The 15,471-nt window shown below is 48.1% G+C and overlaps 1 protein-coding gene across 1 annotated transcript in view; it reads left to right on the top strand.

The window, feature by feature from the left end:
• PEBP4 (phosphatidylethanolamine binding protein 4) overlaps window positions 1-15,471 on the top strand; it is a 243,977-nt gene that overhangs the window by 145,235 nt on the left and 83,271 nt on the right. Inside the window, exons 4-5 of the mRNA XM_037028663.1 lie at window positions 6,720-6,818; window positions 8,204-8,302. Of these exons, the coding sequence (XP_036884558.1) occupies window positions 6,720-6,818; window positions 8,204-8,302 (198 nt within the window). The remainder of the gene's footprint in view (window positions 1-6,719; window positions 6,819-8,203; window positions 8,303-15,471) is intronic.

Here is a 15,471-nt window from a genome sequence, read left to right on the forward strand (position 1 = left end):
CAACCTCCCCCAGGAAGAAGGCTCTTAACTAGATTTCCCATAGAGAACGTTGTGGGGGAGGTTCAAACACAACCAACCCACTACAGGCTAAATTTGTATGCCAACCAACATGGAAATGAATAGTGGGAGCAGAGGGTGACTTGTGTCTGTGGCTTCAGCTTCTGTCTTCGGTGCCCCAAGCCCCTTAATCTCCAGAGCCCAGGCACAAGGGACCCCAGTGGAGGTCGTGGAAGCCTGTCCCCTTTATGTAGACGGCACACGGTCTTCCCTGAGAGTTCACTGAGCAGGAAGAGCAACCGGGTTTCAGTCAGTGGTGCATTTGGTTGGGAGCTTTCGGGAACCCGACTTTAATACTGTCGTCCTTGCCCCTTCCTCTGTATTAATGTCACCTGGGAAACTTCCAGGTTGACAGCGATGCCTGGGCCGCACTCCAGATCCCTTAAGCCAAGGGTCCAGCTTTGGGAGCTTAGAAAATCTCCCCTGGTGACTCTAATACTGAGGCAGGGGTAAGAACTTGCTGTTAACTTGACCATGAACCTTAACCTTATTGGGTCAGCTCAGTCTCCCATTCAAGGATGAGTGTATGCTGACAAGCCACATTCATAATCATATCATAAAATTAGAGAAACACAAAGCCAGACCCTCCCCAGTTCCCGATGGTCCCCAGATGGGCTGGAGGGATGTCTGAGTCATAAGGAGTCAAAGGCCCAGTTCTAAAAAGTCCCCGGAGTTGGTTTTGGTCGTGGCTGATAAGACACACAGATGAGAGTGATGGCCATGAAGGAAGATTTTGTACTCACAGGTTCATAGAAGCAGAAGCCACTGCAGCCATCTAGGGCCACCCAGGGAGGCACCAGGGTCAGCCAGTCAGGGGGCAGATGGAGCTGCAGGGAAAGCAGGGGCAGGAGCCTTCACTGAGTTTTTTGTGGGAAGGAAAGGGTTAGGCAGGATTCGCAGGGACATAGGTTGGCTGTTTGAATAACCCTGGTGGGCTCTGGGGCAGAGGGGCCGCCGCTAGCTGCCTGGTTCATGGCCCTGGGATGGTTATGTCAAGGAGATAGTGGCTCAAGCCGATGATGGAGGTGACGTAGGGTGCAGGCTCTGGACTGGGTGGTTTATGTTTGAAGAACCCGGTCTGAGGTGAGCATTTGCTACCTGCAGAAACAGACAGCCTCTGCAAGGTGCAGGGCCAGCAGGGCCCAGACATGGAAATGTCAGAAAACAAAACACCCAATTAGTGCAGGTCCCGCCTGCTCAGCACTCCTAGGACTTGGGACTATCTACAGACATCCCGTCACATTCTGCCCAAGGATGCTTCCTCGCCTTCTTTCTGGACAGGCAGTTACACGCAGACCCCTCCCCCAACCTGGCCAGGTGGAGGGAGAGGGTCTCCGCACCTCCAGAGTTCACCTCCACATCAGGAAAGCCCCTCCACCCAGAGTTACAGAGAGGGCAGCATGCTGGTCTGCCTCTGGGAAGGACCACTCTGGGGCCATGCCCGCCATCCTCACGCCAAGGGGCTGCAGACACATGGTGGTCTTCCCTTCTGACACAACAAGAGTGTGTGCCACACGAGGCTTCGGAACCTACCATTGTTTCTGCACATCTTAAGCACTCAGGCGAAACATTAAAAGTATGCCTGTCAATTTTATAGACAAAAATGAGGTTTTGTTTTATAATTTGTTGTCTTCGAAATCAAACATTTGCTCGTACTGTTATTGGTCATGTGTATTTCTTATTTTATGACTTGTCTATTCATGTCATTTTCTTATTTTTCCATTGGGTTATTACTCTTTTTCTCATTGACTTTTAAAAGCTACTTTATGTGTAATAAGGATATTAAACATTTTTCATAGATCTTGTAAATATTTTCTTCCAGCTTATTATCTTTGAATTTTAGAAAAGTTTCAAAATTTTATCTAGTTAAACATATCAATCTTTTCCTTCATGCCAGTTTGTGTGTACTTTTCCAGACATTTTCTATGCACATGCAAATATGTCTATAAATATATATATATAGTTAAATATAAAAGGTTTTCCTGCACATTTTACATAAGGTCATGCAAACTATTCTGCAACTTACTTACTTCGATTACTAGTATATTGAGGATAGTTTCCCATATTAAAATAGAAAGTTCTAACTCTAATGGAGTAGTCCATTATGTGGAATACTATACTTTTACTGAGTCAGTTTTTAAGCTTTTCTTTTTATTTTCACATTTAAATATGGAAGTTTTGGGTGTATGAGAGAAATAGAGGCTGCAGTTTCTTTATCCCAGATTTTGAGCCAGCTGTCTCAGTAGACTTACAAAGCAATCTTCCCTTTGCCTGCCGGTTTGAAACAACTTAACCATGTATTAAGCATCACCCATTCTATGTCAACTGGATCACATGGTCAATGCACCTATATTGAGAACATGGGTTTCTCTCTGAGTTTTGTGTGTTGCTTCATTTCCTTATTTATTCCTCAATCAGCACCACACTGCTGTAATTATTTTATTTTATAATATATGTTAATAGCTACAAAGTCAATATTATCCCTCTATTTCATCTTTTTTCAATATTGCCTTGGCTCATTTTTTTTTCATTTATTCTGAACTGTAGAATCATTCTGTGAAGTTCCCAAAACATCTATTTGGAGTTTTGATTGGAATTATATTAACTGACTAATTAAAGGATTAGTGACATAATTTTCTAGTGATTATTTCAGAACCATGTAAAATTAATTAATTAAAGAATTAGTAACATAATTTGCTAATGATTACTTTAGTATCTCTCTCCATCTCTTCAAGTTTCGTTTATGTGTACATCGGTGATGCTTTCTTTCTGTATGTCTTGCATTTTCCATCAAGTTTATCCCTAGATATTTTATGTTTTTATTACAATTTAAAATGGAATTTTAAAAGTATGTTTTCTAGTGGACTATTATTATTGTCTGTAGGAAAGTACTCATTTTTTGTTCATTCTGTAACAACTCGCTTCACTGAACATCAGTTTAGTTGTTTCCAGCTGATTCTCCTGGATTTCTCGCGTAGGCAGGTGTGGCGCGTGCAAAATAAATAAATAAATAAATGATAGAGAGAGGATAGATGGTCTTATTTCTTCTTTTATAGTATTTTCACTTTGTTTCTTTTTATTTTCCTATTGCCTTGGCTAGAACCAATTCCTGGATATACCGTATTTTGCCATATAAAAGCGTATAATACACACTTTTTTGCCCAAAATTTTTAGGGAAAAATAAGGATGTGCATTATACAAGGGTATAATGATTACCTCCCATGGGTATAATAATGGGCATAATAATCCCGTGTATAATCGCACAAAACTGTAGTGCACACCATACATAGCAAAATTTGGGTATCAATTAGACAATTTTTTCTCTCTGGGATTCCATTGGGATCACACACAGAGACAATTATGACTTAATTCTACTCTTCCCCTAATATTTTCATCTCTTAATCTGTTTCATCTGAGTTCTTGGAGGTTTTCTTGTATTTATCTTCATAGTCTACGATTTAATTTCTTATGGCATCTAATATGTGGTTCACTGCTTCTTTTGGATTTTAACACTCAACAACCAGTATTTTTCTCTGAAATACTCGTCTTTGGAAAGTTGCCAGACTTTTTCCCAATTGACAAAGCCTCGTCATGTGTCTTCCCGAAACACCCATTTAATCATGCCAGTTGTCTGTTCAAACAATTTCAGTGGGTTCTGTTACAGAACAAATTCCAAACGGCTCAGGACACCTTAGGCTTTCTGTTATCTAGTTCCAATAGACTTCCGGCTGTTTCACCCACCACTCCTTCCCGAGGACCTGTGCTCCAGCACATGGCCCCCACCCCACCCCGCCATCAGCCTTGCACAGTCCCTCCCCTCTGCCCACAGGGTCCTCTTCCTGATGCTTTACCTGCTCATCCTGCAAGATCAAGTTCAAAAGATGACTCTACGAAGGCTTCCCGGACTCCTGAGGCGGAGAGGTTTAGGGTCCCTCCTTTGTGTTCCCTCTGTGCTTGGTAAATGCTCCTTTATCGGGCACTTTGCATGGGGACCGCCGTTATGTCTATGTCTGGCTCTCTGTCCAGACCGAGGGGAGGCCCAGGACACTTCTCTGTTTATCTCGCTCACATCTCACTGTCTCACACCTTTCTCTTCTGTGGTACTCGCCGGTCTCTATTCAAGTTCAACCCAGTTACCGTTTATTCCACACCCGCCCTAAACAGTTAAAAAGCTCACAACCGGGAGCCGTAATATTACCCAGTGACCTTACTATGTATGTTTATGTATATTCGTTCCTTACTTTCCAAAATGACTGTTTCATCCCTTCTTCTCTGTCTGCAGACTTCCTAAAACCCCTCTTCCCCCTGATGATCTTGCCTCTAATTCACTCAGAAAATACAAGCACCCAGAGGCAATGTCCTCACCCCCCACCAGCACATCTTCCAATTCCCTGCACCCTCTGCCCCCACTGAAGGTCTCCCCTTTCACTCTGCGTCCTGCCCCTCCCCCTTCCCAGAGTCTTGGCCCTTGCAATGATCTCCAGCCTGCATCCCTCCCTCTCTACTGGATCACTTCCACTGGCCTGCAAGCATGCCTCTCTGTCATCTGTCTCTTAAAATATAAGAATAAGAGTAAAACTAAAAAAGATCTCTTAACTCTTCCTCCCACTCTAACAAGACCCCCTCCATGTCTCAGCTGTCCTCCTCACCAAAATCTGTTTTATTAAATCATCTTCAGAAACTATCTCCAACTCCTCATCTCTCATGTCACCCCCACCTGTCCTTTCTACTCCACTGAAGCTGGTCTTGCCAAGACAATAGTGATCTTCAAGTTGTCAAATCACATGGTCCCCACTGTGTCCTCATCTTGCTGTACTTTTTGGCAGCATTGAGCCCAGCTGACCACTTACTCCTGTCTCAGATTTCGTAACAACTACCCTTCAGGTGTGCCCCCTACCTCCCTGGTCTTCTTTGCTCAATTCTCCTTCTTTTCTCAATGTTAGAGTTCACTCATGAGACCTCTTCTCTTCTTCATGTCTAGTCTTTCCATAAATAACTTTATTCTATGGATTTAGGCCCATTTATATGTTAATGACTCCCAAATTTATATATCCAGTCCCAATTTCTCCCCCAGCGTCCAGACTGTGACTCATATACTTGCTTGTATTCTTTTTTAAAAATATTTATTTATTTATCTTTAGAGGGGAAGGGAAGGAGAGAGGAAGAGAAACATCAATGTATGGTTGCTTCTCATGCATCCCCTGCTGGGAACTGGCCCCTGCCGGGAACTGGCCTGCAACCCAGGCATGTGCCCTGACTGGGAATCGAACCGCAATAGTGTGGTTTGCAGGCCCGCGCTCAATCCACTGAGCTATACCAGCCAGGGCCAACTTGCTTGTATTCTAAGAAGCATACTAACTTATGTCTAAACAGAACTCTTGGTGTGCCCCTTCAAACATTCTCCTCTCCAAACCTTCTCCAGGTCATTAAATGGTACCATTCATCCAGTTGCTCAAGCCCAAATCCCAGACCTCATCCTCCATTTCTCTTTCCCCGCCCCTTTCTCTGCCATACCGACTAGTTCATCAGCAAATCCCTCTGATTCTACTTAAAAAGCCTTCCCTAGTCCACCTACCTGTTTCCGTCCCCATTCCTACCACCCTAGCCCAAGACTCCGTCATCCTTCCCTGTACTACAGCAGTAGCCTCTGATCCGGCCTCCTGGCTCCCTCTCTTGCCTCCTGCCCACAACTCATTCTCCACCTGGCCACCAAAACAATCTTATAAAATGTAAATCACACCATATCATCCTCCCGATTTAGTCTCCTGACTACACCTCCCGTGGTTCTGCAGCGCACTTAGGCTCCAGCCCCACTCCTCGTGCGGGTCCAGGGGGCACCCGTTGTCTTGCCCCACCCGCCTCTCCAACCTTGCCATGCCCGCTCCCCTCTTGCTTTGCCCTGGCCACGTGGCCTTCTTTCTGTTCCTAACTTTCACCTGCAGGACTTTGTAGCAGCTATTTCCTATCCTTGGATTGCTTAACTCCTTCCACCCTGCCCTATTTTATGAGTTATAGCACTAATTGCAATTTTACATTTCCTTGGGCTGGTTGGGGTTTTTTGTGTGTTTGATCTGCGTGTCTTACCTAGAGCAAAGGCCTCCTGAAAGTTACACTGTCTCGTTCCCTGTGGAATCCTAGCACCTAGAACAGTTTCAGGCACGTACTGCATGTTCAGAGGATGCTGGCTGAAGGGATGGATGAGTCCTAGTATTCCTCGCAATGGGTGTATTTCCTGACCCAGAGTAAGCTTTCCTGTGTTTGCTGAACTAACGGATAAGTTGTCCCAGCTGCACTGTGAACTTCTTGAGAGCCCAGCAAAGGCGGAAACTGTTGCATGTTCCTTTGTTCCCTCCACAGCACCTAGACCGATGCTAGGGATTTCCAGTTGCTTAATAAACATGCTCGTTTGGTTTATTCCTCTTCATCATAAAGAGAAATCCAAATGATTAAGCTGTCTTCTTAATCAACTTCATTTCTCTGAGCATAAACATGTGACACAGGAGGAATGTCATGAGAACCACGATGACCCGGGTAGGAAGCTATGGGGGTGGGCCAGCCATCCTGCGTGGGAGTAGAGGTACAGGAGGGTCTGCACCTGGCGGTTCTCCTAGCAGGATCCGGGCCCTAACGTGACATTTCTTTTTGGTGTGTGTGTGTTACAGAGTGCAACCTACATGCTGGTGATGGTGGACCCCGATGCCCCAAGCAGGGCAACACCCCTGGCTCGGTTCTGGAGACACTGGCTGGTGACAAACATCACAGTAAGCTGGCCACAAGGCACTTTCTGATTCATTGCGGGTTGTGGCTGGGAGCTTAGCATGCTCCTCGGTTCTCGGCTCTCATTCTCGAGGGTAGAGGACGCCGCTGAGCAAGGACTTCTGCATCAGGTCACCCCCAGCACCCACTTCTCACAGGCCCTCCAAAGTTTTCTCACAATTTTAAAGACTGTCCCAGGATCAGGGTGCACAGGTAAATGGGCTCTCAGAGTACCAGGAGGACGAGCCCCACTTTGTAGCGTTTGCTCATTTCTGTAGTGTAAATGCTCCTACCATGGCTGGCTTCACAACTGACTCACAAATTTCTGAAAATATAACAGTCGGCTCTGGCACACCACTGCCAGGTGTCCAGACCTGGGGCGAGGGGGGATTCTGTGCAGTCCAGGTGTCAGAGCTGGGGCAGGGGTGGGGGTCCCGCAGGAGCTCCTCCTCCTAACAGGCAGGGGAGGGGTGGCTATTCTTTTCCCTTGTACAGAAACAAATGCCCCCCCCCTCGTCCTTGTCCCTTTGCTGTCCTGTGTGAGAAGGAGCCTGGGTCACACTCTGGGGAGGAGGTCGGAGGAGCTCGGATCTGGCGGATTGTCAATTGTCAGTTGGGTGGAGGGAAGGTTCTATTGACAGACAGGATTTGGAGACTCTGGGTTAACCTGACTCCATCGCATTCCTCCCTGAAGGGCTTTGCAGAGCTTTCGATACCCCAATAGGCACTATGTAACATGCATTTAATTTTCGGCCTCACTTGACTATTGAATCTTTTGTTCATGACCACTTTGGGCAAACCCACACTAGTAGCTCCAAGCATGCGCACATCTCTGCCTAGAAAGCCCACCGAGGCCCTTTGCATAGAGTGTGCAAAAGCATCAACCCCATAGGATGGTGGGAACCCAGGACGAGGAAGACAAAGTTTGGATTCAGGAATGGCCGGTTCCCAACTCAGTGACCACCTCAGGTCACTCACCAGCTCTCTGGTGTCTCATCTGTCTGTAAGAGGCGGTTGTCACAATGACCCAGTGAGAGAGCACACCGAGAGCACTTGAAGTAGGTGGAGGACCCCTCGGGTTTAAGGAGCTTGTGTTCTTCCTTCTAGCACTATGGGAGGAAGGGGTATCCATCTGAACTGGCTCTTTTGGTGATCCTGAGCAAGGCAAGGGCTCCCACCACCACTGGAGTGCGGGTGTGGAGAAGTTACCCTGGCAACCAACCCTGCCCAGGGACCACAGGCCCTTCCCACTCCTGAGGGAAAGCAGGGGAGCTCATCTGCCCACTACCCCACCAAGCCGCCTCGGCCTGCTGGGGAGACTTGGAGACACCACGCGCACGNGGATCCGGGCCCTAACGTGACATTTCTTTTTGGTGTGTGTGTGTTACAGAGTGCAACCTACATGCTGGTGATGGTGGACCCCGATGCCCCAAGCAGGGCAACACCCCTGGCTCGGTTCTGGAGACACTGGCTGGTGACAAACATCACAGTAAGCTGGCCACAAGGCACTTTCTGATTCATTGCGGGTTGTGGCTGGGAGCTTAGCATGCTCCGCGGTTCTCGGCTCCGCCTCGGCCTGCTGGGGAGACTTGGAGACACCACACGCACGCAGAGGGGCAGAGGGGAGGCTCCTGCCGCCAGGTCAGGGAGGAGAGCTGAGGGCACAAAGGGAAAGATACTGGGGCCTCTGCCCACCCAGAGCATTGCTATTTTCTGTGCTTGAGGCTCCCTGGTGGTCATAAGGAAATGAAACTCTCAAAAAAGATGTTGCACTTATGGGCCACCACCCACACAAGGGTATCTCTAGGAGGCTCCTACTGGGCAATTCTGAGGCCAGAAATCAGAAGTAATGTCAGCGTTGAGGCTGCCTCTCTTCCAAGCCTGACATCTCCCCACCCATTCCTCTCACCCCACTACTCACTCCAGACAGTTCTCTCACATGAGCCTTGTGCCTCAGCAGCTTGTCTCAGAAGCAAAACAGGTGGCAGGTGCAGGTGGCAGCTGTCCGGCAGGGCTGCTAAGCCACAGAGCTTACCAGGGCCACCTGCCCGGGTGCGGCCCTCGACCTTCCCGCTCAGGCCGGAGGAGGCTTGGGCTTCGCTCACATTTTCACCCACTTTGCCTGATGCAAGGGCCAGCAGGAAGCAGCGGCTCTCAGCTCTGTCCACTTGGCCCGCCCACCAGCCCCCGAATTCCACCAGCTCCTGACCCGCCCAAACGGGGCCGTTCGGGTCTCGGGCTGTGGACCTCGGCCAAGGGAAGACAGGGCCCTAAGGACACCCAGAGGCACTTCCTTTGTGTCGGTGCGAGCTGCTGCAGAGTAGTTTCAAACAAGCTTATTAAAATGCAGATTCCCGGGCGCCACCTCAGTCGGTCTGGAGAGGGCTCAGCGTCCCCACTTAACAAGCATCCAGGAGGGGTTGGCAGCTCGAAGGGAGATGGAGAGCCCTGTGTCAGAATCCCCAGGTCGCTATTAACATCATCCAGTTGTGGAGCAATTGTCACGTGAAAAGCACCTTGAAAGTTCCTTTTGATCCTCACATCAACTTCGTGAGCTGGGCACTATTCCCATTTTATAGACGGTAGAGCAAAGCCTGGACAGATTGAGTGGTGCAGCCTCTCAGCTCAGTGGGCTTCAGAGGTGGGTCTTCACCCCTCGTGGCCTGTATTCATAGCACGTCTCTTCCGTCTACTCCCCTATGACAGGGGCATGTCCCTGTGCCCTCTGCAAAATGGGGACCATGACACCTATGCTTTTGCACCAGATGGGGCCCTATTTCTGGTTATTTTTTATGGGTAGATGCAGCCAGCCGTCCTCCCCAGGGAATGCTACCTTGGTAAACAAAACACACCTGACAAGCATTTTGAACCTCATAGAAGTAAACTCTCATATTATCATCACCTTCAACAGTAAGTGGCCTCAGCAATAAGGCATGCCATAAAGTTGCTCAAAACACGGAGTGACAATGGCCCTATGGTTCACAATGGCCACAGAGGCAAACTTGGTGGAACCAGAGCGGCCCAGGCCTAACTGGGTGGCAGACTGGGAGCCAAAGCTGGGGGAGCCCCTCAGCAAAGACAATTTTGTGGCTGTTTTCCCAGGTTAAAACAAGACAGTAACCAGTTCTTAACAATACAGGAGGCATTCAGCTCCCCCCCACAGAGAGGCTGGCAGGGCCTGTGACAGATGAGCCCTTAAGTAAAACTAAAAGCTAGAGAAAAGTCCATCACCAGGGGCCCGGGGTTTGTGGTTTGCATTGCTCCTTTAATTCCGCAAATACGGACTGACTATTATTGGCCACAGCACAGTGTGTAAGAGCATGGACCCTGGAGCCAGACAGCTGGGGCTCCAGTCTGAATCCACCAGCATTGACATAGTGGTTTCAGGGGGCAAGGCACTCAGCCTGTGCCTCAATACGCAGACTTGTAAAAAGGCGCCCCTAGGAGCCCTTACCTCACGCTGCTATTAGGAAGCTTAAACGAATTATTTTAAGTCAAGTGCTTAGGACAGGACCCAGAAGGCAGAGTAAGATGTCCATCACTGTCGGCTGCGATGCTATCAGTGTTGCCTGGAGTTGGGTGCTGTGCCTGCACTGGGGTCCCAGAGGCAAAGCAGGGACATACCCTCCTTCCGAGAGGCAGAGGAAGGAGGCTGCAGCATGGGGTGGGGTTGGGGGGGCACTGGGGCTCCCCCCAGTCGGAGCTTCCTGCACCTGCAGCTTCCCATTGGCTCAGGGGCAGGACTAGACTTTGGTCCCCAAACCTGGCTAGACGGGGGCAGGCAGGGACCAACACAGAAAGTGTGCGTCCTTCTTGTCCCCCTCCTTGAAAATCCCTCCTGGAGCGCTGACCCACGTCCCACCTTCCTCCCCCGCCCATGCCTCATCCTTAGCATTTCCTTTAAGATGTTTTTCAGTTCCGATTCAATCTAATGAATACTCTTCATGCTACAGCCTAATTAAGATATCAATTAATTTACATCATTCACTTCAAGAGAGATGCTTATTGGTTCATCTTCTGTTTGTGTCTGAATGTAGCGCTCAGAGCTTTTCATGCAGATATTTTCATTAGGGTTTTTATTGTTCATGGGAATATCGAACACAGGAAGATGGTATATTATGATGAAATAGCATGATTGGTGACAAAGAACACTAAGAACAATTAAGGAGGCAAGAGTACCTTTTTTCCTGCAAAAAAAAAGAAAAATCTTCCTAGAAACTGTCAATGATTCTAAAATTTGCCCTGAATATCTTTTTTGTTTTAATAAAGAAAAGGAAATGGCAAGTTCACAGTTTCCTTTCATTCAGGGCCCTCAACCTTTGGCAGCTGTTAAGTGCAACCAATTCTGGGTTGAATCAAAAGGACCTCTAAGGATTCATTATTCTGTCTACAATGTTCTATAGTGTTGGATTTTTCCATAATTAGAGGGGTTTTTAAAGGACCCCTAAGTGCGAACAAGATGAATGGGAGACCCAGTAAACAGGGCTCGGACCAGAGCCCCTGCTTTCCAGCTGTGCGGGCGGCACGTGCCAGGGCTCTTGTATGTGAGTGATCGCTCCCACCACTGAGTGATGTCAGACAAGTTACTTGACCTCTCTGAGACTGCTCCTTGTCTGCAAAACTGACACAAATCCCTGCTCTCCAGGGCTGAGACAAGGGAAAAGGAAATTACATATGCAAAGAGGAGATGCCTCCCCAGAGAGGCACTGTAGAAAGCGACAAATTTATCCCTGTTCCTAATCAATCGAGCAGCAGATCCTATAGAAATTTAAACATATATATATATATTTATATAATCTGATTTTCTATGTGCTCATAAGCAAGCTCATGATAATAGACAGAAGAAGAATAAATGATCTTTATCAGGACCACATGTTCATGCAAAGAGGTCACGCCAAGGATATAGAATTAATTTTTCGTTTCACTGCTACGATCTGTGCACTCCTCTGCGCATGCTTTGCCCTGCGCTGTGAGGGTCCATTTTGAGTAATAAACACTGCAAGGCACAGCTTATGATCCCGAAGGGCACGTAGGCCAGATCTATGGGCCCCAAGGGGCATTTGGTGATGGGGACAAGGCAGAGAGAGAGGTCTTGGTTATAAGCCAGCTTTGGGCGTGGCTGCCAGAAGGAGAAGGGAAAGAGCCTGCACATTTGGGTCAGATGAACCAGGGGAGGTTCCAGACTCTGCCACTTCCAGGTGGTAATCTCGGAGCCTCAGTTTCCTGACCATGGAAATGGGCACAATAATAATGTCTATTTCTCAGGGTTCAATGAGATCAAGACTCTGAACCAGAACGCAACAGAGTAGGACCTCGATCAATGGGATTCTCTCTCCCACAGCCCCAATTTTGAACTCTGACCCCAGCAGCCACTTAGGATTTAGCAGCTTTCCTTCGGGCATTGGACTCCTGTTTTGCAAAGTCAGAATTCTAGACCACACCCCAACACATAAACCGTAGGGTAAAAACACAGAAACAAAAACACTCATTCTTCTGCCTTTTGGGTCAAGACGGATTCAAGCCCAGCCCAGAGGACCTGACCTGACCCTGACTTACTTTGATGGAGGTAGCAGTTGGGCTGCAGAGAGGGGTCTGAACCACAACTTGGCCTCTGGGAATTGCCCTGTGACCCATGGACCAGGCCAGGGCCCCTGCAAACACCCCAGACCACAGCCGGGGCACGTGGCAGGCCCGCGGTGTGCTTCCCCCGCCCAGGCCTGCGCCTCCAGCTTTTCTTTCTAACGCCCCCTTGCCATCTCCTCATCTCAGTCTCTGCTTCGCTGTCCCTGTCCCAGCCCAGAGATGCCTCTGCTCTCATTCAAAATAACTTCAGTAAAATGTTGCTACAAAGTAGAACAGTATCTTTTGGTGAATGTTTTTAAAGCCCTTCAGGTTTTCATGGTGATTTGCAGTGTAAAATTATTTGCAGATAAGAGCCAAATTAGCTCTCGTACACTGAGGTCGCCGTGTCCTGTTATCCGTGTGAGCAGTGTTTAAATATAATCAGCCCTTAGACTAATGCAGCATAATTGTTCATTTGAAATAGATTTTTTTACTCCATTCAATGAGTCATTAAAATATTCAAGGGATAATGCAGTGAATTGGAAATGAATTTATCATATTATCCCATGCATACTGTAGTGCTTCAGGTAACTAAGGAGAAAGGGGGAGAGAGAATAAGAATATAATGTGTACAGGCAGGAAGGGGCCAGTATATACATGAGTGTGGTAAACAAAGCTTTTTAGTTGGTTTATGGAAAGTATGTATAGAAAGGCTGACTGGGAGGAGTAGAAAAAAAGAAAAATGTCGTTCTTTGAAAAGCCCAATCTCTCCCTCTCCCTCTCCCTCCCTCTCTCTCTTTCTCTCCACTCTGAGATTCTGTGCTCTCCGCTGTTAACTTATTTTTATCAAATATGTTTATATCAGAAAGTCGTTATGGAAACCAATTCTGCCATCCAGGAGAATTCCTGGATCAGGCAGAAAATTCTCTCTCTTTTTCTTTTTCTCTGTCACAAACACACACACACACACACACACACACACACACACACACCCCAAAAGGAACAACACGGTCTTGCTCACCCAATTCTGAACTCAGCTCTGACAGGGACAGAGAGTGACACCCTGGCTTCCCTCAAGATAAGACTGAGACCAACAGTCCCAACCCACCTGCCCTAACATAAGGGACCAGGCTGGTCACAGTCCACGGGCCTCAGCCTCCACCCCAAGCGTGCTTGTTTAGGAAGGGACACAGGGGTGGGGGCAGCGTGTTTGGGAGGGTGACCCTCCCTTGATCCCCTTGATCCCAGGAGGGCTCTCGCTGTGGCCACTGTCCACGCCACACTTGGGTAATGTCTTCTGTTCCGGCCGCACTATTGCAAGAGGGATAGCGAGCAACCTGAGGAAAGCAATTGGAACAGCGGGGCCCTGAGAGATCCTATCGGGGGAGCAGAAACAGAGTGAGGTGGGGAGGATGTAAAAACTGCCCTTGAAGATTATTTCAAGATTTCCTGAACAATCTGAGGGAATCAAATTGGAAAGCAGGGGCAACCCCGCTGTGCTCCACTGGGCATTTACATGTGTTCCAACAGGTGGCATTTACATGCAAGTAAATTTTGGCTGCCTGTAATAAAAAACTTTCTAAGAATTTGAACTGCCAAAGAGCTGAGCATACACTCTGCAGGGGAGGGAGCTTTTATCACTGGAAGAACCTACTCAGGGACCACCCACTGTGTAGAAGGCCAGAGAGATGACCTATAGGATGTGCCCCTTGGCATCTACAACGTTTCCGCCTGCCATATTTCTTCTCCTGGCCAGAGACACTCTGCTTACAGCTTATACACATATAACATGCCAACAGTAATAATTAAAGAAGCGAGAATAAAAAGGAGAAAAGATAAGGGAAGAGGAAGAAAGAAAATAAGAAAAATCACTCACACTTAGCCTGTGGTGCTGGGCACTGTGCTTGCATGAATATCTCATTTGCTCCTCACAGAAGCCCAAAGGGGAAAGTCATGTCAACAAGGAAGTTAAGGCCCAGAGGGGCTAAGCAACATGTCTGTTTGTCACAGCTAGCCAGTGGCTGATTGGGCTTTGAACCAAGAGCCTACCCGAATACCATGACTCCACATGACCTCTCCAGAGTTCAGGCAGACCTCACCCCCAGGCCACAGGCCCAGCTCATGTGACAGCTTACATCGGGACCAGAAACAGTTCCTGCAGGCCCCGGTCCTGGTGTGAGCTTCCCCAACTTTGACCCTTAGCCCCCATTCTCAGACACACCCTCTTCGGACACAGTGCAGCCTGGACCTGCGCCCTGGAGTGGACCTTGGACCCGGGGAGGGAGGTTCTCTGACTCACTGTGAACAAATTATTTCCCTCCCTCAGTCTGTCCCCTCATCAGTAAAAGAGACAGTAGCGTTGCCTGGCAGGAATGTCGTGAGCACTCATGTGTGAAGCACCCAGCATAAGCACATAGGATTCACTACTTCTCCACTCTAAGCTGCTACACCGCCCTAAGTCCCCCAAGAGAAGTACAAAGTTGAGCCTTTGATGGTGAGGAGCACATGTTGCCCCCTAGAGGTAGAACAGGGCCTAGCCAGGAGAATGAACTGCCCACGTGGTTACCACCTAAAAAACTTGAAGGGAAAAGACGCCTGGGCATGGGACCTAACAGAGAGGTGCTGGCACCAGTTATTTAACTTGCATTGTGCTCACAACTGTGGCTCTTAAAAAATAATGGTAGGATAGATAGATAGATAGATAGATAATTAGACAAATAAATGTGAGCAGAATTTAAAATGTGTTTTCTCTGCTCCCCAGCTAGAAAGGCAAGGTCAGCACATAGGAAGTGAAGAGAGGAATTCCTGGGGTACAGCGTTGCCTCCAATTGGCCTCCTCAGGTTCCCATGGCTAGGAGAGTGCAGGGCACGCTCCCCTCTGTGGTGATGCAGGTCCCCCTTCAAGGCTCAGTGCAGGCATCACCTCTGCTGAAAGGCTCTCCCTGATGCCCCTGACAGAGCTGGTCAGTCCCGCCCCGTGCTTCTCCTGCAGTCCGTCAAAGCTGTGCCCGTGCCCTCCTCACACGGGTTGTTTTATTTTTGAGTCTCTTTTCCCAATGAGAGCATGATTTCCTGGGAAATGGAGCTGTACCTTAT

This window comes from Sturnira hondurensis, unplaced genomic scaffold (assembly GCF_014824575.4).
Source record: "Sturnira hondurensis isolate 20B ecotype Veracruz unplaced genomic scaffold, ASM1482457v3 Scaffold0020119, whole genome shotgun sequence".
Classification (NCBI taxonomy): domain Eukaryota; kingdom Metazoa; phylum Chordata; class Mammalia; order Chiroptera; family Phyllostomidae; genus Sturnira; species Sturnira hondurensis.